The sequence below is a fragment of the Gymnoscopelus microlampas genome (assembly GCF_963454915.1).
Source record: "Gymnoscopelus microlampas genome assembly, chromosome: 1".
NCBI classification, from domain to species: domain Eukaryota; kingdom Metazoa; phylum Chordata; class Actinopteri; order Myctophiformes; family Myctophidae; genus Gymnoscopelus; species Gymnoscopelus microlampas.
The window spans coordinates 40,429,944-40,453,738 of record NC_139962.1 but is presented as its reverse complement, the minus strand read 5'-3'; the positions used below and the strand labels follow the sequence as shown (position 1 = coordinate 40,453,738).

At 41.8% G+C, this 23,795-nt stretch overlaps 1 protein-coding gene across 1 annotated transcript in view; it reads left to right on the top strand.

The window, feature by feature from the left end:
- The first annotated feature begins 4,513 nt into the window (after nucleotides 1-4,513).
- Nucleotides 4,514-23,795, top strand: part of adamtsl5 (ADAMTS like 5) — a 28,327-nt gene continuing 9,045 nt past the window's right edge. The window contains exons 1-6 of the mRNA XM_084058561.1: nucleotides 4,514-5,302; nucleotides 13,424-13,499; nucleotides 19,344-19,516; nucleotides 19,720-19,780; nucleotides 20,378-20,483; nucleotides 21,432-21,559. Of these exons, the coding sequence (XP_083914687.1) occupies nucleotides 5,286-5,302; nucleotides 13,424-13,499; nucleotides 19,344-19,516; nucleotides 19,720-19,780; nucleotides 20,378-20,483; nucleotides 21,432-21,559 (561 nt within the window). The 5' untranslated portion in view covers nucleotides 4,514-5,285. The remainder of the gene's footprint in view (nucleotides 5,303-13,423; nucleotides 13,500-19,343; nucleotides 19,517-19,719; nucleotides 19,781-20,377; nucleotides 20,484-21,431; nucleotides 21,560-23,795) is intronic.

The following is a 23,795-nucleotide window of genomic DNA, read 5'->3' as shown; positions in this document are numbered from 1 at the left end:
GAATTGGAATGAGACAATTTAGTCACACATGCAGAGAACAAAGTGTCCTGGCCAAGAAGTTCTCTACCAGGCAGAACAGGAAGTGTCTCTAGTTGTTTGAATGTCTTGCAATTATTTGCAATATGCTTTATTTAAGTCACAGGTTTGAGTGTTGTCTGGCACATGTCATATTGTAGAAACAACCAGTGTGCTTGGAAAACACATTTTCCCAAAAGAGTTGAAGTTAATGACATTTCCTGTCTGATAACTGGCATTTAGCAGGGGGGATGGGGTAGAACACATACATGCAAGCAGACATAAAGGCTCCTGCATGCACATAAAGTGTGCCTTCCAGAGCAGAGGCACCAGGACTCGTGAGCGAGGACAGCTGTCAGTGAAAGACCGAGGTGGATTAGTGTAGCAGTACTGAAGAAACGTGTGTCAAAACTCGCTCGGCACCCTCATTACCATACCATCCTAAAGCTGACCCACTTTTACCATGTGCTGTACAATGTAAAATTCTCAGTCAGTGTTCACATTTACGGTTTCATTTGGTAACATTTGTACACTGAGAGTTAGGAGAGAGGATTTGTGTGTGTGTGTGTGTGTGTGTGTGTGTGTGTGTGTGTGTGTGTGTGTGTGTGTGTGTGTGTGTGTGTGTGTGTGTGTGTGTGTGTGTGTGTGTGTGTGTGTGTGTGTGTGCGTGCGTGCGTGCGTGCGTGCGTGCGTGCGCACAAATACATACACATTACATTAAACATTTCTATCTTTTTAAATCTAAACTATTGAGGACGAGACATAGGCCTACTTCAAAATGCCAAAAAAAGTTACTTCCATGAAAGACATAATTGTACCACCCGGTAGTGTTAAGGCTGCATGTAATCCTGTGATATATGCCTCTTCTTCACCCCAACACCAATCATCACTCATCAGTGTTGTGTGAAACCTTCCATCCAATACTGGCATACAGCCAACCTTAGTAGAAAGAGACACACAACACTTAAAGAGGAGAGAGACCAAGCGAGTGTTGTGGGGTATAGACTCAACATGATTAGCCGGCACGGCAAAAGCTGTTGTGTTAATTTGACTAGAGTGTCCTAAAACCTAACCTGGGTTGCAGTGCTGTGCATTGCTTGCAGATTGGCTGTTTTTGGTGCAAGACAACAGTGTGCAACTATGTATAAATCAGGCATAGTCCCAAGTACAGTAACCCCTAAACCTAACATATAAATGTCTAATGCTAACCCTACCCCAACCTGAAATTTTTCCTAATTGTAAGCTAACTATACTAACTAGCCTAAAAAACTTTTTTTTAATGCAATAAATATTGTAACCATGAAACAACCACTTCTGTTGTGAGGACCATGAAAATTATTCTCACAATGTCTATTTCTCAAATTCTACTGTACTTGTGGGGACATTTGGCCCTCGCAAGTATAACAACGCACGCACGCACGCACGCACGCACGCGCGCGCGCACACACACACACACACACACACACACACACACACACACACACACACACACACACACACACACACACACACACACACACAAAATCAGGCTTGACGGTCACACACAACATCAGGCTTGACGGACACACACACACACACACACACACACACACACACACACACACACACACACACACAGTATATGAATGCTGGCTTTTCACAGTGAGTGCAATGATTACTGTACACACTACAGACTAGTGCTGTCGTCTCTCAGTAAACATCTAGAGGACATAAATGCTGAAGACGTGTGTTCGGTAATGATGGGAGAACTATGGGGAGGGCTGTGGAAAAACTCTGCAAGCTAGGACAAGTTTATAGAGGCCAGAGAACAGTTAACTAATCATTATATACAGGTAGACAGGTGGGGAATCACACGTTGCACGTTGGAGGTGTTTTATACTATAGGATTGATGTTGATAGTCAAGTTAAAGTAGCCTACTCTTTTTCAGAAGCACCCACAATTAAAGGGGTTGTTAAGTGATATGTTTTTATTAAAAAAGTTTTTTTTGTTAAAGGTTAAAGCTCTATATTCCGTTATATCATTACTATCATAGTAATCATTGCTACCGAGAAAATATAAAAAAATAAAATATATTTTCAGGTCAGGATACCAATTTCATTTTTAATCAGCTTCAGGTTTATACTGTTCCAGTTCTAATTGTTAGTTTCTTTGTTTCATTACTTCCAACTTGGTATACCGACCAGAACGTGTATTTACTGTTTATTAAAGAGTCTGGGAGACGGGAAGACCATTGCTACTGAACAACATACTCAACATAGTCTGTGATTGCTATCAAACTACTTCAAACTTATTTTAACAAAAGAGTATCACTTATACCCCTTCATGTCTGAATTGCAAAGTTTCAACAGGACAGTTTTAGGGATTTATCTCACCGCAGGGACTGAAGAGGGATAAGTGTTAAAGCAAGACAACTGATTTTGTGCAGTATATCATGTCTGTGATTGAAACTGAAATTGCTATGCTTTCTGTCTCCTGTTGCCTTCTCATGTAAGAAGATATCACACCCACAGCACTATACTGTTTAAACGGGATACATGCTACTGTCTATTTTTACATGTTTAACAGTAATCGACAGACAAGATCACAACAAGGCCTGGCACAGATAAGATTGCATTCCACTGTCCTCTGCACAGTGAGGTTAATGGGGCTCTTCAATATTGTGTCTGCATGGAGCAGGGTGATAGCTCAAGGTCACATGGTGAAACTGTAGCACATAGTTTAGATGAATTCTCTCTGCCTTGGCAATGCTTAAAGGGACTTCACAGTTGTGATGGAGATACTGTGGTTCTCTGAGGCAGGGTTCACTGTGAGGCCATGTTGTTTCTTCACAATAACTCAGTCATGGGGACTTCTCAAAAGCCCTACTGAACAAGACAGGTAGGAAATTGGAGATTACCTGTCTTTAATGCCAGGCTGCCTGCATTTGTGTCCCGTGTCCTTGCTGGTCTATGACTGTTTTGTTTATCTGTACAATATAAACATGTAATGACTTGCCTAATTGGTAGAAGTTACCCCATCACATGTCCCCCTTTAAAACAGCTTGCCAGAATGTGGTGAATTCTAAAAATCTGTAACGGATACTGAACTTGTCAAATATGAAACAATGAAAGAGGAGGTGCCCCAGGATATCACACACCTATAGAAATAATAAGGCAATTGCAGAATTCCGGATGAAAAAGGGTATCAGGAATGAAGTGATTCAGACAGTTTGGTGTCCTGACTTGTAGACAGAACAGTCGACGTGTGTGCGTGTGTGGGTGTGTGCGTGTGTGTGTGTGTGTGTGTGTGGGTGTGTGTGCGTGCGTGCGTGCGCGCACGTGTGTGTGTGTGCGTACGCATATGTGTGCATGCGTGCATGTTTGGGAGGTGACACTGAAGAGGTGAAGAGGAAGAGATTATCATGACTGGGTGGGAAAGGGGAGAAGGTAATAGGTATGTTGCAAAGAAGGGGAGGAAGGTGGAAGGGGCAGAAGTTAGAACTAATATTACACATTTAACATTCATGTTGACAGCAAACAGCCGTACTACTTTAGTCACACGATCCTTTGGGTTAAATTTGACCCATCCTAACTACTTAGGGGCAGTGCACATCAATGGCAGGAGGACAATACATACAGTAGCCTACATGCATCTGCATGTCTTTTGATGTCGTCTACAGGTTGTGTTCTGCATGGCTTGTACGTGTAGCCATTGACACACCATTAGAGAGGAAACATTGTGTCACCCCTGTATTTGAAAAGCACACAAAGTCAGTGGTGTAAAGTAACTAAGTACATTTACTCAAGTACTGTACTCAAGTACAATTTTGAGGTCATTTTATTTTACTGGAGTATTTTCAATTTTCAGTACTTTTACTTCTACTTCGCTACATCTCAAAGGCAAATATTGTACTTTTACTCCACTACAATTATTTGAAAACTTTAATTACTACTTACTTTGTAGATTGTATTACAAAACATACATTACCCACTTCAGCCCTATATACAATTCAGCCATTTGAAAATAGCCGATCTACAAGCTCACAATGAGTTGATGCCATGCATTGTGAGCTTGTAGATCTGCTATTTTCAAAAGATTTTATTTCCATTTTATACACTTGAAAACTTGGGGGGAAAACATTCTGCATAATGAGTAATTTCTACTTTTGGTACTTTTAAGTAAATGTGCATACCAATACTTTTGTAGTTTTACTCAAGTAATTCCTGACTTTCACTTGTATCAGAGTATTTCTACTTTGCAATTTGCAGCATTGATACTTTTACTTAAGTAAGAAATGTGAGTACTTTTTCCACCACTGTACTAGCCTACATGCATCTGCATGTCTTTTGATGTAGTCTAGGTTGAAGTGTAGCCATTCACACACCATTAGAGAGGAAACATTGTGTCACCCCTGTATCATGGAAAGCACACAAAGTCATGATTTGACGCGGCAAGTGGAGTGTATGGGAGGGGGGCGTGTCCACTGCGTCTCAGTGGAATGCAGTGTAGAGAGGAACGTACATCAGGTGTAGCGATACCCGATAACCAACACTATCTGACAGGAGCGTCTAGAATACTATGTTGTTTGGGATTATCTGGATGAAAGAAATAGAAGATGAATGAACACTGATGACTGACATTGTTCGCTGCATGGTTCCTTACGCGCATTATCGAAGCAGTTTCGAGTGAGAAAGAGATAGAAGAAACTATGAACAGAAGCTTTACCATATTTGTAGAGGCTTATAAAAAAAGGAGCTTCCCGCAAAGTGAAACTGCATGGACTTTATACGTGACAGACTGCTGTAGTAATGTGCCAGAATGACAGATATTTCTGCTTCGTTACATTGTGCGTTGTACCTGCACCTTCTGTGACCAAGAATAGCCTTTTTAAGTCGGCAAATTGCATGACTTAATAAATTATTATGTGATTATTATTAAGAATCAGTTTAATACACCGTTTTTACACAGGCGAGACGTTTTACTGTAATTTTGTCCCAAAAGAGCGCATGCGACGCGCATTGGGACAGAACGCTTGGATCAGACGAGAAGAGAGGTTTGCAATTTGGATGGACGCGTTTTATGGTTGAGACAAAGTTTCTGAATACTCGTACTGGGGGGGACACAACTGAAATGGTGAAATACCTGGATGGTGTTACTGTTGTGTTGGGATGCTTCACCTCGGGACAACATGGTGCCACGGGAATGCGTTTAAAATGCGAGCTGAAACTTTTCACATCATGATGCCAAATTTCACCTGACTGCGAAAGAGACACCTTTTCATTGACCTACTATGTCATCATTACTTAGGTAAGATATACGTTTAAAAAAAGGTTCTATTCTGTGTTTAAGTTTCATTATAGTCTATAAATCCTCTAGTCCTCTAGTTTCCCAAACACTGGGTCGGGACCCATTTGTGGGTTGCAGACCAATTTTTATGGGTCGCGAGTAGGCTACGTACCCCTTTATTTTTTGTTTTTAAGTATTATTATTTCAAAACATTTTCAAAAAAGCAAAATGTTTCTTGAATTATAAAGAAATTCAATGATTTGTCAAAGGAGTTTCATGACTAAATCAAATTTAAAATACTTAAAAAAAAATCTAAATAATTCCATAAATTAGAAAACAAATGTTAAGAAGTAGTGCAAATAGCCGATCGATCTACAAGCTCACACGTGAGCTTGTAGATCTGCTGTTTTCACTAGCTTGGGTCCTGGGGAGACATCACATTTCTCTTTTGTGTCTCAAGCTGAAAAGTTTGGGAACCACTGCTCTAGTCTAATGTAGTCTACAATGAAGTTATCAGACAGATGGAAGTGCATTGCGTGAGACAACTGAATCAAGGTGATTTAGTAGGACCTTTAAACCTGTTCCTGTATAAAGTGCATGGGATGGGAATTGATAAATCCCAGAGGCAGGTTGAGGTATTTCCTCCGTGTAGGGCTGTCTGTCTGTAAAGTCATTCTCTATATCAGATACATGGTGCAGGGAGACTGTCTTATCTAAGGGTATTGTAGATTCACATTTTGCAATTTGGCCATGTTGCTTTGGCAATTAGGCTATTTCCCTGTAAATGCATTAAGTCATTGCATCATGGTGAGCACTGAGCACACATTCAGATGCAGGTCTATGCACTATAAACGTTTCTGCTTTTATTTATCTTTTCACCAAGGTGAAGTTTAAAATGGAATTCTAAACACAGGCAGCTGTTTGTTATTTCCTGTTCTTTCTGAAGGCAGATCGAATTTGGTGTAATTATGGTCAGTGGATGAAGCAACACTCCGGCCTCTGAGATTGTGTGGAGGGCATGGCATCCCCTCCACTCCACTCATCCTGCTGCACCACCTTTATCTCCCAAATGTCATGGGCTATAAATACTCTGCTCATATTTGATCTAATCCCATCCCCGCAACAACAACTCCCTCTCTGGAAAATAAGTGACTGGACAGTGTCAGAATCCTCTGTTCCAACGGCGCCTTCATGTTCGTATTTGTCTCATCCCACATGTAATGTTGTATTAATTATATCCAGAGATTCTTGTTTTCCAAGAATAGCATACATTCTTTGCTGTGATGTGTCAGATGAGAATGGATTTACAAACAAAAACTGATTGTATTCATGTTTGATAACCATCTGTTTATAATTATTACATACTGTAAGATCAGACAGATGTGGTTTATGTACACATTGTTAACAGGACACAAAAATGTATGCTTACCTCATGTCTATCAAAACAGTAGCCTAAAGCGGTGGTTCTTCTCAACCTTTTCTGGATCAGGGCCCACCTGTCTTCTTGAAAGTGTTTGCGGCCCCATCTGGCCACTTAACACGGCAGCTTTTTGGCTGCTGTGTTAAGTGGTCAGATGGGTGGGCCGTGTTCATTTTCAGAGCATGTTTATCCTCCTATAATTTGACAAAGCTCTGTGGTGGTGTGAGGGTGGTGAGCCCAAAACTGTTCTGCCCGGTTCTCCTCAGTGGCTGGAGCAATTGATCTGCATTTGCACACATCCATTGACCATTACCATGTGCATCAAACAGCGAAGCCCGTTTGTCGCTTTCCCCAACTGTCAGCTGTTTATTAGCGTTAATATGTACAAGAATGTCGCCATGGTTACGGCTGCCCAGCTGTGGGATGGCCCCGCGAGGTACGGGATGAATGAGGGGGGGGGGGGCAAGAAAAACATTATTAATGATATTCCGGTTATAGTATCATTACAATCTCAGTGTTTTGCAAATCATTTGGGGGCCCACTTGCAATGTCCTCACAGGCTCGGCCCACCAGTGGGCCCCGGACCACAGGTTGAGAATCGCTGGCCTAAAAACCTTTTTTCTTCAGATCAATAACACCATGTAGGTTTATTAGAAAGACAGAGAGACCTCGGGGAACGTTTCTTGATTATAACCTTTGGAGGAATGTTTGGGAAGGAGCCATATCCACCCTGAGAACAGATTTAATCTACTTACCATGGAACACTGAGCATGATATAGCTTAAAAACAAGCGCTGCAATTTGATGTTACGCGCAATGATGTCACGCTCTCTCCCCTGGGTTAGAATTTCAGTCAGTTCCCAAAAGAATATCAATACTTGAACAAATGACACGATTCCAATTGGGCCCATTACAACTTGATTGGCTTTTGCTTAGCATTATTTGTCCCTGTCAGCGGAAATGAAATAACAATGACATTAAGGCCTGAGGCTCCGATTCTACAAAATGTCTTCTAAATCCTAACAGTTTTCTGAAGAACGTATGTTACTATATCAGTGGTTCTCAAACTTTTTCTTGTCAAGGACCCCCAAAAGGATATGTATTTGGTACAAATTCAAATTCAAGAGTAGCAGATCTACAAGTTCATAGCGATGTGCCGCTCTATGAGCTTGTATATCTACTATTTTTTAATATGGTTTTAAGTTGTTACACAGATGCATTCCCGGTTTTAATAGGATAAAGGAGACGGTTCTCTTTGAAGAAGACTGCACTGTGGCAAGGTTCAGTTGGTCCAGATAAGAATGTGCTGCCCATGCAGTGCTTGCTTCTGAATGCACGTTCCCTGTCTGCACACCTTGTTGTGGTACCTACTGTAGATATGGCCTGGCCAACGTATCTACTCGAAATAAATGATTGTTTATGTCAATATATTATTATATACTTTTCAAGACAGGCACAGGCTTCATTTTTGACTTGTAAGATGTGTGCTGTAAATTTAGCAGAGTGGCCCTTCTTGAAGACTACAGCCCTAATATCTGCCTTGGACAAAGGGGGAGTCCCATTTGATTAACCACTTAAACCCTATATACTTAGTTGACCGGAGTCCCCCAGGGGTCTATGCTAGGCCCCCTCCTGTTTTCCTTCTAGTTTTGCTGAATGTTTGCCCCAGAATAGGGACGCTATAGGGTTCATGTGGTTAAGCTGTAAATGTTTGGAGACGCGGGTTTGAATCCAAGTGTTTACATAAAGTCTGCTGTGCTGCTATACACTTGGTCTCTTCTGTTCCTGGTGTGCACCTAAAATGGTTATATAGTTCGGTCGGTGCACCGCCCAGTGTTTTGACCATTGTCCTGTGCCCGTTGCATGCAGCTGTGCATCCATCTCATGTTGTGGGTTCATGACTCTATATGACCTGACAGAGGTTCTGCCTCAGTCCAAGTGGTTGTGAAAAGATAAGCTCATAATCCCTGAGGTATGACAGTTTTTTCCCCCAAGTTTGTTCTGACTAACCTGAAAGAGGCTAGTAAGCCATAAGGCAAAACCAGGCAGAGTTGGTATACAGAGCTGAGTCGAAGTAGCGTGAGAATAAGGGAAACAACATAATTAATGCAGCCTACTGTTTCTAATTTAGTCAGCAACCAATGTTCTCTTTGGTTGTGGATACAGACTATACAACATTCCATTCTATTTTACATTTGTGCAATAAAATTGTTTTCACAGTGTCGAAGGAAATCTGCTACTAAGCGGCATAGTTTGTGGTTCACACAAACTTCAGATGAATCTACAGTGTACTTAACTGCAAATGGCCAGTAGAAGGGTATTATAACATCCATTAACCACTTTAAAGGTAGGGTAAGTGATTGTATTTTGTTAAAATAAGTGCTAAATAGCTTTATATTCTGATAACAATCATTACTATTGAGTGTTTGTTCGGTAACAGGGGTCTCCCTGCCTCTCCAGCTCTTTAGTACGTAAACTAACAGAAAAAACATTTTCGGGGTCGGATACCAATTTCATATTTTAGGAGAGAGAACTCGCACACACAGGATACAGGATAAACAAGAGAAATTGGAAGTAATGACAAAGAAATAAGCAGGCAAAATTGAAACTGGAACACTATCAAATTTAAGCTGATAAATGGGTACTCTCTCCTATTTGGCTGAAACTGGCAACCAAAAATGTATTTTCTGTTTACTAACGAGCTGCAGAGACGGGGAGACCTCTATTACTGAACAAACACTCTATAGCTATGATTACTATCAGAATATAGGGCTTTAACCTTTTAACAAAAAACCTTTTGTTTTAACCAAAGAATATCACTTACCCTACCTTTAAACCCTATATACAGTACTTTCTTGACCAGGGTCCTCCAGAGCTCTATGCTAGGGCCCTTCCTTTTTTTCCTCTACGCTCTAAACCTCTTCGCTGAAAATAGCAAGCTCACAATGCATCGCATTGTGTAGATCTGCTATTTTCTGCTATTTTCTCTAAATGTTCGCCAAAGAATAGGGACGCTAGGCTTCATGTGGTTAATCATTGTGTCAATACATTCAGTGACATACTTCATATATCAATCTGGCCCCTTGGATAGTTTCCACTAATTGGTGGGTGGGTCACAGCTAAATCTCTTTGGGTCAAAGGTGCTTTTCCTCACTTAGTGGGTGACGAGACAATTGGAAAAAGGTGCCCGTGCACAACAGATCACATGATCACACCCAGGCATCATGGACGCTGGACGCCCAGCATCCACAGTCAGGTGGCTTCATTTCTGCTCTGTTAAATGACTCACGGCTCACAAGAGGTCAAAGGACAAATTTTCACCGGCAATACGCTCCAAGCAGCACGTCATTATGGCTGTAATCTAATTGTAAGATAACAGTGTGAAACTGTTGTTTATTTGTATAGGGTGGGAGAAAGACCTGTATGTTTGCATTATATTTAAGTCAAGGTATGCAAGTTCAACCATAGCAAGAATCAAGCATCAAGGGGTTTATTTGTCACTCACTCATGCAGGTACAAGCAGGGAAATGTTGGTGCGACATGTTCCGCAAGATTGTGCTAACAACAGCAATACAATAAGATATAATATAGATAATAGTGAATAATAGTGAATGGATTGTAATGAAATAAAATAATAGAAATATACGATAAAATAAGATAAAAAATAAGGTTAAAAAGTACAGGTAAGACATTCGCTATCGTTAAAAAACTCCTAGCAGCAATGGGGAATGTCAGTGTGCATTCTGTGTAATGGGGGATATTACGATAGACTTATGAGAAACGGTTTGAAGAATAGTTTTTTCCCCCCTCTGTGGCTTTCTAAGAGTTCCTGACCCCTAACTGACCTGTGTGTTAATGACAGACAGGTGGGAGGGCACCTTTCATCCAACAGGATTTACTGTATGCACCAGACTATTAACAGCACTAATGCAGGGGCGCATGGATGACTGACAGCACAGTGTGTCGAACGCATAAACACAACGTCCCTGGTTCGATTCCGACTGTAGACCTGTGTTGCATCACCTTCCTTCTCTCTGCCATTTGTTTCCTCTTTACTATCCTATTTAATTACAATTAAATTGAACCCAGAAAATAATCCTCGCTGTTGGGCAGAAACCTTGTATCTCCATATTTTAACTTTTTATGTGACAGTGTTGTGCGAAAATAGCCGACTTACATCCTCACAACACTTTGTAAGAACATTTTTGAGACGCTTGTGGTTAAGTCTGTCTATGAGTTTTATAAATATTTAACCATTGAAAAGCATTAACAGACCTTGTAACTAGAGCCTTGTATTAGAGAGTTCCGCCAATGAGGGGGCAGAAACAGCGCCGGTCACGTGGTTCATGTAAACTGGAAATAGTTACAAACGCTCATAGACTCCAGTGCATTCCGTAAACGTCCGGTTAAGGGCTTTGTCACTAATCACCAATAGAAGGATTATGTAGAAGACCTGGCCCTATGAAGTGAACGGAGGTGACGCAACTCTCCTTGAATGGCTCTGCTTGTAACTAAATTATAACATATTGGATCCATTGTAATACAGGTTATTCTTTTCCATTTCCTGAAGTTTCCACCCGACCCATCACCTGATATATATAAAAAATGAAAATAATGTTAAATAGGCTAATTCTTAAACTTCCTATACCAGACGCATGTTTGAGTGCTGGTCTTGCAGTTTTGTATACACTTTGTGTCAGTTACCAAATGATTGCTAAGCATGTCTTTGAAAATGGTCAGCAGAAGAAGAATACAACTGCTTAGGAGCTTTGAAAAAAACATGCAAAGCTGGAAGAGTGCTATCAGATTTTGAGTGCTGTGATATTTAAGTGGAAGAGTTGGATTAGGATTTGTATGTTTGTTTTCCCCTCTGTCATCAGAAGGACTTATGTCAGTCAAAATAAACAACTGTCTTGAATTGATTACAGCCATTTCCTTCGTCTGCCCCAGAGCTATTCACTAATGTGCTACTATAGCCTTAATGAGAACAGGAGGAGGTGGGGTGACCCCTACTCACCTTTATCAGGGCCCCATGGTTAGGAGGCCAACAAGCCAATGACTTGTCTTCATTCATGTTCACCATTTTCCTCTTAAGAATGATTTGTGGACTCGCCACACCAAATAACAAAACAGTTGGTTCTATCAATGCATTTTTTATGCAAAATATAATACGAACATTAGCTTCATATAAAAATGCCAGATTATCCCGTTTCATCTTAAATAGAATACCCACTACTCTAGTATTGCTTGTACTGCTCTAAGGTGTTGGAGGTACAGTAAGATGGAGAAACTGAAAATAAAGAGACCAACTCTCAGGCCCTAAGGCAAATTTTAATATTCACCGCTGCTGTTTCAATCAATGAGACCCTCTTTGAAGGCGAGTCCAAATACCAGTTGATATGAATCCCCCCCACGTAATGCAGATGGGCGTGGGGGGTTCTGAAGGGAAGGGCTGCTCAGCCAAGTGTGGGGGAGATGTGTATCGTTTAATTGGACAGGGCAACTACTGACCTGGTCCTGAGCCAAAACCCAGCTCCAAGAGTTTCTGGACCCAACTCTGTGTACAGCCTAAGAAGAGATAAGCGAGATAGAGAGAGAGGGGGAGCTAGGACAAACTGAGAGCGCTAGATGAGAGAGAGGGAGGGGTAGATGGAGGAGAGTGGAAAGGAAAGACATTAGATGAAAAGATAATAAAGAAGGGGAGGTGTATTTTACATTTCCAAATATATCCTCAGAGAGAGAGAGACAGAGAGAGAGAGAGAGAGAGAGAGTGCGAGATGACACAAATGATGTGTGTCCGATAACAGAATGGACCACTTTATGTTTACTTGATTTATTCAGACTACTCATAAATAGATGGCATGTTCTGTGGCCTGTCTGCAAAGCCAGGAAGCAAATGAATAAAGGGGCTTTCCAAGAAGTCCAAGAAGCATTTCTGAGAAAAGGCACTTTTAATCTTTTAATGAGTCAGAGAGAAAACAAGGACAGAAGGTGCACGTCTCAAGGGGTTTCGGTGTGTGCAGTCTCAACAGATTCCCTCGAAGGTGATTGGTGAACGAGGACATGCAGGGCCGATGATGACAGCTAGCTGAGCAAACAGCACAGACTTCAAAAGCACCTTTTTATGGCCTCTGCCTGACGAACCCAAATATCTGGCGTCTTCTCATTGTGTGGCACTTTTAACAGTATTAAGGGTGTACTTAAGAGATTTGGTTCTGCGGTGAGTTAGGGGGTAGGGACTGGGGCACAGTGTGAACACATGCAGGAGGCACTCTTTTCAGACTGTGTGGGAGTTAATAAGGAGCCATATGGGGGTAGAGAAGGAATTAATGATACCGACTGGAAGGGGGGGCATTCCTGACCTTGGCTCCTGTCCCCAGGGGCCCCCGGGAGCATGGCAGCTTATTTGTGGATATTATCAATGACCTAAAGACCTACGCACCAGCACCCTGTTTGAAATGTCAGTTCTTTTGTCTGTGTTTGTCTCTTTATTTCCACAACCTTTTCCTCCCCACCTTTCCCTCCCTTTATCGTTCTCTCCTTCTTTCCTCGTTTCACGTTTCACCTCACCAAAATCAAAGTGTTAATGCATCACTGGAAAAGTGTAACAGTGGAATCATTTGGGACGTTCTGGATTGTACTGTGCGTATGCCCTATTAGCAAAATGTGTGTTATGGATGTAGCTGACCAAAAGTTTTTGTTTGTTTCTCTCCGTGTCTCCAGGAGGCTGACGCTATGGCAGGTGCTGACCTTTGTGTCATTGCTGGTCCCCCATGTCTGCTTGTCCTCCCCACAGAGTGTAAGTCAGAACAGCCCTGGAGCTTATCTACACACATCATTAACACTAGTCACTGCCATTCCCAGAAGAACAGACAGTCTCTTTTAGACCTTGGGACCTGGGTACACATGGGGCAATGAAACAGTTCACATACTGTAAGGTTCTTGGTTAACCATTGAATTCCTATTTTATACATCGGCTATGAATATAGCTGATATATGAGCTGCTATTTAAGGGGGAAAACATTGTAAACAAATGTATGGCTATAATATTATTTCATAGTTATATTTTACGTTGTAAGTTAATTCAAGTAGATTTGTCAGAACTTACATGATGAAACCATGATGTATGCTAATGTTACTAATACAAATTTGAAATGAAATGTACTTGGGTGGTAAAAAACAAAAACTATCATTTGATTTGGGTGTGAAAAATACCTTTGATCTATTGAATAAAAAATAAACAAAGCTAGTAGAGTTTCTACAGAGGGCCCCTTATATAATCACAGATGGGAACTTTAAAGAGTGAATATCGCTCTGCAACCCAAAAGCCATTCCTCATCCTCGCCTTTTCCTGCCTCCACTTATTTTTTTTCTTTTCCCTTACTTTTGACAGGGAGCCTGATTAAGCTAATCTGTATCGAGAAAATCCCTGCGCTCGGGTTTCAAAGAGGAAAATCCTGCTAATTTAGATAATATACAATCAAAGCCCCTTGAGCAGCGGCAACGCTGATCTGGAAACATATGTTGATTAGATTGTTTTTGTTGCAGAGTTTTGCCATGTTAATGGTATTTGGTCATGGAAATGGCAGAGTTCCTATAGGTAGGCATCCGCTGCACTCCTTTCCCCCTCCAGGCACAGCATCCGTCTTTCATCACTGTTTGTCTTGGTTGTCAGGCAGGGCCTGAGGGAAAGGGGGGCTGAAATAGCCATAGACATCAAAATAATGCCAGCCCTCTCTGTTAACCACATGAACCCTATTGTGGCCCTATTCTGGCCATGTCATAATGGGAAAACGAACATTTAGCCCAAAAAATTGAAAAAAGTTCAGGGGGCCCCGGCTCAACAACATAATAGAGTTTAAGTAGTTAAATAACATATGAAGAGAGACATGCAGTCTCTCTCTCTCTCTCTCTCTCTCTCTCTCTCTCTCTCTCTCTCTCTCTCTCTCTCTCTCTCTCTCTCTCTCTCTCTCTCTCTCTCTCTCTCTCTCTCTCTCTCTCTCTCTCTCTCTCTCTCTCTCTCACACACACACACACACCTTAACTATAGATGTATCATTTTATCAAATGTCAACTCAAGTGCAAACCACAACTTCAGTTCGTATAAAGACATGACAATGTTTCCACTATATTGTTAGGATCAATTTCAGAGTGATTTGATGAACAATACAAACACTAACAGCCAATCAAAATCCATAAGAATTTACAGGGCTGTGCTGCCGTCGCACTCAACTCATCAGTCCCATTCAACATAGCAGATGACATTGCTAAGAGACTCCGCATTGGAGTTAAACAACCTCACCCATGTTTGATAAATAAAATAAGTGTTTATAATACGCTATCAAGATGTGTTGGATTCTATGAACTCCTCTCCTCTTTGAAGAATTTTGGGATCCCATACCAGATGGTTGACACCACTGTTAGCAGAATGTTGTCGTTCATCTGCGTGGATGCTCACATCATCATCATTATAGTTATTAGTGTGGTTGCCCAAAAGGGCAACGCACTATTCTTTATTCTACCTTTCTAGAGCAACCCAAAGTTTGGCACGCTACTCCTCCCACAGTTTTGGCGGCATACACTGTCAAAAGCCATGTCAAATCGACCGACTTAATCGGGAACCGTGTGCTTCCATTTTGCTAAACGATATGTTATAGTATAGTTTCATTTATTTCATTTATTAAAAAAAAAAAAAAGTATACCAGTCGGCCTCATGGTGGTGCTAGAACAGCCCACTTTACATTTCGGCCTATAACTCTTGAACCGTAGGTCGTAGAATATAAATGTCTTTCCCCTCGATGCCCCATATAGGCCACGCCCTTTTGCGTCTGTATAGATTTTCCGCCATTTAGAATTTTCTTCAAAACACACTTATTGCTCCTCCTACAGATTTTGTCCAAATCTCACAAAAATTGGTACACATGATCTCTGGACCTATGTGATAAGCAAAATTTTGATAGTCCCTAACGATCGTCCGTAAAAGGCTTCCAAAGTTAGTGGGAGGGGCCTATGTGACAAAAAATGACAAAAATCATGAACCAAACGTCCAATCAACCCCAAATTTTAACCACATGTCGAGGATCGTGTGCTCAACGACTCACCGAAAGCATTTCCACGTTGACCCATAGGGGTGCCACAAATGAGCAAAATGTAATAATTGGATGCAAAAACATGATTTTTGGGGGATCAATCCTCTCAAAGTGAAATGTGACAATGTAATTGGCTTGCAAAATCTGTGGGAGGAGCCTTTTTCTTTAAAACAAAACACCATATATCACAAACACAGGATCTGATCAGCACCAAATTTGAATCGCACGTTGCATGGCCTCCAATGCTATTCCTCCTCCTAGCGTATTCCTCAGGTCCCGGCAGCCGCAACCCACGACTCGCGTCGGTGCAACCACACTTGCAATTTCCCCAAATTGCACCTTCCTAGTTGTCATTCTTGGGGTGGATGGCCCTTTTTTAATAATAAGTCATACCATAGAAAATAGTTCATTTTCTGTATTATATAGGCGGTTGTTAATGTCATTATTTTCAACAAGTTTGTATATCACACAGTGCCAAAAACAGTGTTGGCTTTTATTATTGTGACTCCTAGCCTCCCTTTTGTAATAATTCCCTGGCCATTACTTCTCAAATACATTATTTGTCTCAAAAACCCAAGTTCTTTTCCACACTCCCTGTTGCCTCATTCTAGCTCTCCCGTCTGTAGGTCATGACTCATAGACAGGGCTCCAAGGTGGCCCCTCATGCATGGCAGCCAGAACCTCGGGCAGATTTACTGCCTTGTTCACACCCATCTTCTGCACCCCCAACCCCCCTCTTTTCTGTCTGTCTGTCTGTCTGTCTGTCTGTCTGTCTGTCTGTCTGTCTGTCTGTCTGTCTGTCTGTCTCTCTCTTTCTTTACCACTTTCTCCAACAGTACCTCATTCCTTCACTGCCTCCAGTGCATTCATGGGGTCTGAGGGCTTTCAGAGTTGGCCAAGCCCAGCCATGTCTGTCAACCATCAGCCATCATCTCTGCCCTGACTTGGTCTGTCTGCTGACAGAGGCAAGGCATGATGGAGGGGTCAAATGCATTACTCTCAAAGAATGTCTTCATACACTGGATGGTTCAGGGACGATGCTTTCTGACAGGCTTGTCAGAGTGATTACCTTGCTTTGTGAGCGAGATGTCCGTGATCCCCTCTCTCCATATGTCATTATTGCCCTCTCATAGTATACATGGTACTCCAGTCAGTCAAAAGAATTAAAACCCAGACGTGTTGCCTTGAGAAGAGATAGAAACCAGTGTGGGCTGGGGAGGGGTGCATGGTCGTCATTTGAGCGGTCAGAGGTCATTTTCATTAATCTAGAATGCCAGCTCTTCTCATCTCCAACTGTTATCAACGCTAATTTGTCTGCCAGTAGCGCTAATGAGATCAACCCCGGGTCACCCTGACATGGAAAATGATGGAGAACCATAATACAGCGCTATTCTCAGCTGTGTGTGTGTGTGTGTGTGTGTGTGTGTGTGTGTGTGTGTGTGTGTGTGTGTGTGTGTGTGTGTGTGTGTGTGTGTGTGTGTGTGTGTGTGTGTGTGTGTGTGTGTGTGTGTGTGTGTGTGTGTGTGTGTTTGTGCACGTGCGAACATGCTCACATGTGGCTGCATGTGTGCATGCGTGACCTGGCCTGACCAGTTCCGTCAGTCACTAAGTCAGAGACCCCCTCTCAATCTCATGCTTTACTGACTTCTGAGAGTCACAGGTTAGAGACTTGTGTTAACTATATGTTAACTATATGACATGAACCACACTGACTTCCAGAGGTTCACTGCACAGGGATGAGAACATTCTTTTATGATTTTGGAAGTGCTAGTGAAAGGCAAGGCAAATTTATGTGCATAATTCAAATTCAAAGGTGCATAAAAGGTGCATAACATTGTGTTTAACCGCTTAAACCCAATATACTTAGTTGACCGGGGTCCCCCAGGGCTTTGTATATATTTTTGTTTTTGCCTCTGGGGGCACCACCTCCTTTTTTTGCGTAGAGACAGTAACTCGATTTGGCTCCTCCCCACTACAACGCTACAACACTACATGTTTAGGGAAGTGCAGTGGTGCTGACAGATTCTGCTGTTAAATCTGTTTTAAGAGATTACAGATTATCTAGCATTAGACATTTCAGGTCTCAGGGTTCATATTGTAAAAGAAAGTCTGCGATGTATTTTGGGGCTAAACCATATTGTATCCATCATGTTGTAGTGATGATGAGAGAGGAGTCACAGTGTGTTTCAAGGGTCACTCAACATGTGTTTATCTGATTTAGTTAGCAGTGCTCAGACACCTGCTCATTCCAATGTCTGGCTACTGGATGTGAAGCAGCCATTTGATGTGATACTAAAGAGTTAAAATAAATCAGTGTAAGCCACCTACTGTATGAGAGATTTGTGGGAAGGCTGCCAGTTTCAATCCACCTCTAGGGCAAAAACTCTGGAATGCTTTTGAAAAATGCCGTTTTGATTTCTCTAATTACTTTTATTGTTTGGCTCTGTTTACCCAACCCGCTTCACCGGGCTTGCAAGGTTGTCTCTTTACAACTGTCACTTGAAATAGTTTGAAGTGTTTGTGTCATTTTACTCTCGACTATAAATAATATTGCTATTATAGGGTGTCAAATAACAGCCCTCCCACACGCACATGTACTGTACAGTTACGATCAAAAATATCTCCTGCTATTCTGCCGATGCCTACCCCTGTTTAACCCCCCGCCATGATGCATCTCTCTCTCTCTCTCTCTCTCTCTCTCTCTCTCTCTCTCTCTCTCTCTCTCCCTCTCTGTCTTACACACACTCACACACACATAAAGATTCACATGCTCATGTAGTATGATGAGTATGATTATACGTGCATGCAGTGATTTATTAGTGTTGCAGACTGTGCTAACAATGTCAAACATATTTAATAATAATATATAATATAATATGATGTGATATAATATAATATAATATAATATAATATAATATAATATAATGATAACAACGGTGTGGCTTTCATGTGGATCTCGTACTTCTTGTGGCCAGTCATCTATGATGTCAGTACTATGACATCAATACTTTCTTCAGTCTATTAGTGAGTGGATAATTAAATGTTAAAGACAGTTGAGTTGACCCTGGCAGTTGGGTCAATGTTCAGATAGTCTATGGGAAAAAGCTCTTTCTGTGTCTCTCTAACTGTAGTGTGCATGTGAGACAGACAAGCAATAGTGCAATAGTGTGGAGGGATGCTGTTGGGTGACTGGAGAACAGCAGAGACATGCTATCCCTGGAGAGAGTGTTTGGTCTCTGCTGTGGGCTAGGAGGTGAGCTTGATCTGTGAAACTTAATTGTTGATTCCCATCCATCCCGAATTTGAAGCATGCTGTGCTCCATTTTCAGTTCAAAGAGCCCACGCTACTAAAACGGTGGTACTGTTGAACTCCATAATGGCTGACACACGCCACATGATGTGTGTCACTCATGTACTGCGTTGTTTATCACTCTACCCTACCAATCCATTTCAGTCTTACCATCAACCTGTTTGGCTAATGAACGTAAGTGCGTGCGTGTGTGTGTAAAAATCTCCACAATTAAATCGACGTTCTCTCTCCCTCTGTGCCTCAGTCTTCATGGGTTTCTGCATGGGGTCCTTCTGGGGGGTCCACCCTGGGGCGTCTGGTGCGCGTCCGACGGCAGCTGCATTTTAGGAATGAGTGGGCCTCCTGGAGTGGCTGGTCTGTCTGCTCACGGACGTGCGGGGGAGGGGCTTCAGTACGCACCCGCACCTGCATCACCAGGTATAGGAAATTTATGACCTTTTCTATAGTTGTGATGATAATAGAGGATACATGCCATGTCAAGTACATTTTATTTGTATAGTACAATAAATACAAGGTAAACAAAAAAATGCAAATAAAGTATGTACCAGCCCCATTTCGTCTCATTTTGTTTGTGTAACATTACTTAAAATTGTCCCCAAAATGTCTCTTGTCTGTCCTAGGAATCCAGTTGGTGGGCCATGTGCGGGAGATCCCAGACAATACAAGATTTGCAACACCAAGGTCACTGCCTTTAACCTATTAATGCCATTGTTGCCTTTAATGTATTAATTGCAAATATAAAGATTTTCTCACTGGAACATTTGTGTGATGTAGAAGATTAACTTTTGATACAAATATTTTAGAACAATGAATGAAGGGTACTTTAGACCTTCATTAGATAGGCGTGTTCAGGGCAGGTGTACTGACGGAAGGGTTTCAGGGCGGGACATGGAATGTCACTGACATATTAACCTGTGTTTCCTCTACACATACTGTATAGCTCTGCTCCAGCCAGTTATCAGCACTGTTATTGTATCAGGCGTGTATTCTGAGGTCAGCCGCTGTGTTTCAGACATACTGGGTGTGTGCGGGTGTGTTCAGACAGCCAGGCATCTTGAGCCGTATTTATGAAAGGAAAAACACACAAATGAGAAGAGAGAGGCATGTTAAAGCAAGCCAAGTTCATGTGTACACACGGACACGTGTAGGAGTTCCTGTGCATGAACCTTTGTTTGTGTTTAGCTCATTGGTGTCAGTGTACAGGTGCAAATCCCTCACCCCTCCCCCCTTCCTGATGGATGTAACCATTGCAGTTGTGTGTGTGTTTGACCCGTGCAGGAGTGTCCTGTGGGCTCTGAGGATTTTAGAGACATGCAGTGTGCTGCCTACAATGACAGGCCTGTGGTGGCTGGCAATGCCTACAGATGGACCACCTTCCATGGAGGTAACATATGTTTGGAAAGGAAAAAAAAAAGTTAAACAAAACCTCATAATTAATCAATTCATTAATTCATGTATTTATTTCAATTCAAATTCAAGATTATTGTCCCAGTTTAACAACTTTAAACCCGGCGTCCCTATTTTGAGCATGTCGTTATTGGCAACATTCAAAATTAGATAAAAAATAACACATATCCAAGCTCACGACACCTCGTTATTAAGCAAGGGATAATCAATGGGGAGCAGATCATTATTCAGAAAGAAAGGGGTTTATTTCTCAATAATGACCTGCTCCCCAATGATTATCCCGCTTATTACACAGCTACTTAATTAATTAATTGACCCAAAAGTAACAACAAAACAAAGGATTTCATTGCTTAAGGTAATGAAAACAGTCTGTTAATTTATGCCAGGTCCGTCCAGTGCAACGTGTTGCCTCGGAAAACAACGGGAAGAGTTGATAATATATAATACATTTTCGGTTACTGCATTGTCTATTTCAATTGTTTTCAAAAACATTCTTGAGAGCAATGTTTAGCTGTAGATGACATTGTGTGTTTGTTTACATGGCTGCCATGTTAGATAGAAAAATAACACCTCTGAATTCAGTGATTGACCAATCAACCAAGCCGTGTAATAAGCTATTTTAGCTATATCTTTATTTTTATTTGTAAGGCATTTGGCAATAGCGGGAGGCAGAGGCTATGGCTATTTGGGGATCCTTTGTATGGAAAGGGTTGAGAACCCTTGAGATATAACACACAATATACCTCATGTTTCTCTAATAATCTGTAAATACAATGATGAGATTGCATGATCAGGCGATGTGTGTGCTTTCTCCGCAGGCTACTTCTCAGTCACATTCTCTGCCAACCCTTAGCTTTTCACAATGTTTTTTTTCATCATAATAAAGTACAGTAACTAGCCACTGACTGATACCCTTCCCTGCTAGGCTCCAATCCATGTGAACTTAGCTGCCTGGCCCTTGGTCACAACTTCTACTACAACTTTGGCCGTGTGCTGGACGGCACAGCCTGCGGCAAGGAGCCTGGCACTGCGTGTGTTAATGGACGTTGCCTGGTGAGTGACAACTGGTGTGTGTGTGTGTGTGTGTGTGTGTGTGTGTGTGTGTGTGTGTGTGTGTGTGTGTGTGTGTGTGTGTGTGTGTGTGTGTGTGTGTGTGTGTCATCATTTCTCACCTGGAGCGCTATGTACAGTACAAAAGGTTTTGACAGCACCACAGTTTAGAAAAATTAACCATAGCTATGAAAATGTCCAAGAATTGCCACAATGTCAGGGCACTCTCCTCTCTTCTCCTCACCTCTCCACCCTGTGCTTGTATAAATGATGTTGGCAATCTGAGGAGTAGAGAGCTCCATGCTGTGTGTACAGGCCAGAGTGCACTCATCAGTGTGGACTGAAGCTTTCACTTGGTATTACAGCTTGTCGCTGTCGAGCGGAATCTCCAAAACCGTTACCTTTCAGGAAATTTGAAAAAAAAGCCTTGTGTTCCAATGTATCCTGTGTAGTTATTATTTAGTCACAAGCTCTTGTTAACACTTTTAATTGGTTAAATATTTATAAAACCCACAAACAGACTTAATAACTTCCAACCTGGCAACCTTTTTGGGCATGTCATTGTACTGTCCTACGGTAAAGTATAAAATAGGGCTTACACGGTTAATATATGACCGATAGCATTCATTTATGAAAAAGCATAAGAAGATTAAATAAGGAGATACAAGGTTTCTGCCAGACAGTGACAAGCTCCTACAGTAGTTCAGCACGGAGCGCAAAGCTAGAGAGCTACAGTACAGTACAGTACAGTACAGTACAGTACAGTACAGTACATCACTAATAAAATGGGTGCTAAGTGAGTCTAAAGAAACAAAACATGTTGGTCTCTATATCAATATGCATACATGCTCAGGGCCGCATTAAGACCCCTCAGGGCCGTGGAACACCACAAAATCAAAGGCCCCCCAGTGGCGTAATTTCACGCACATGCACGCACGCGCGCGAGCATGAGCACAACCTGCACGCGTTATATTGGTTCTATTTGACCAATACAAATCAACATTTTTTCTTTAAATACACAAAAATTAAATACACAATTCTCACAGGGCCCTGCAGGCTGCGGGCCGTGGAACACAAGTTCCACTAAGTTCCGCGGTTAATGCGGCCCTGTACATGCTGGATGTCAAACTCCCTTAATAGTCCAGGGGCCAAGGCAGATTTTGGTACCACCTAAGGTGGCCGTACATTTTTGGTATTTTTGTATTCCTACATGTCTCTAGTTTATATTTTGGTATGATACATCTTTCAATTCAGTAGCTTAATGACAGTAATCACTCTAAACCGGCTAATGTATCCGGTAGGAGACACAAAGTAGAATCTTTGTGTGTCCTACCGGAAATACACCCGGGCATCAAATTATTGCGACAAAAAACAAAATATATCCATGTATTCAAGGCTTCATGGGGTGTGCAATTGACAGAAAATAATCATTTTTTGGGTGAACTCCTCCTTTAAGTTTCCCAGGGGGACTCTCTATCCATTCAGCTATGACCACCCTAGACCGAAGGAGGGTCAACTTTTACAAGCTTATGGAAAGCAGTCTTTTTGCAAACACCAAAAATCTTAGAAGTTATCAATTGCACACCCCATGAAGCCTTGAATACATGGATATATTTTGTTTTTTGTCGCAATAATTTGATGCCCGGGTGTATTTCCGGTAGGAGACACAAAGATTCTACTTTGTGTCTCCTACCGGATACATTAGCTGGTAGGTAGTGATAACTGCCATTAAGCTACTGAATTGGAAGATGTATCATACCAAAATATAAACTAGAGACATGTAGGAATACAAAAATACAAAAACTTTAAGGCCACCTCAGGTGGTACCAATTTGTCAAAATATCAGTGTTGGCCCCTGGACTATAATGGATATATTTTGATGGCACAGAACCGAAACGAGTTTCGGAGGTAATGCTCCTTCATCAGAGTAAGCTGCACTGAAGCAAGACAGAGAATAAAATCATATTGTCGCTAAAAGGCTGAAACCTTGTAGGCTGCTGTATGTCCAAAATCGTTACTTTTCTGAAAACGGAAAAAAGCACCTGTGTTCCACTGGCTTGGTGGTGTAAATAACCACATTTATGGGATGAGCTCAGCAGCAGACCAGAGCTGGCTGAGGTCAGAGGTGGGTGTGGCCTAAAACAGGAAGCAGATGCAGTGTGCAGCTGGTCTGACTGCAGGACCATATGACAGAGATTGAGGCCAGACCACAATGCACAAGGCTGGGTTAGATACTGTG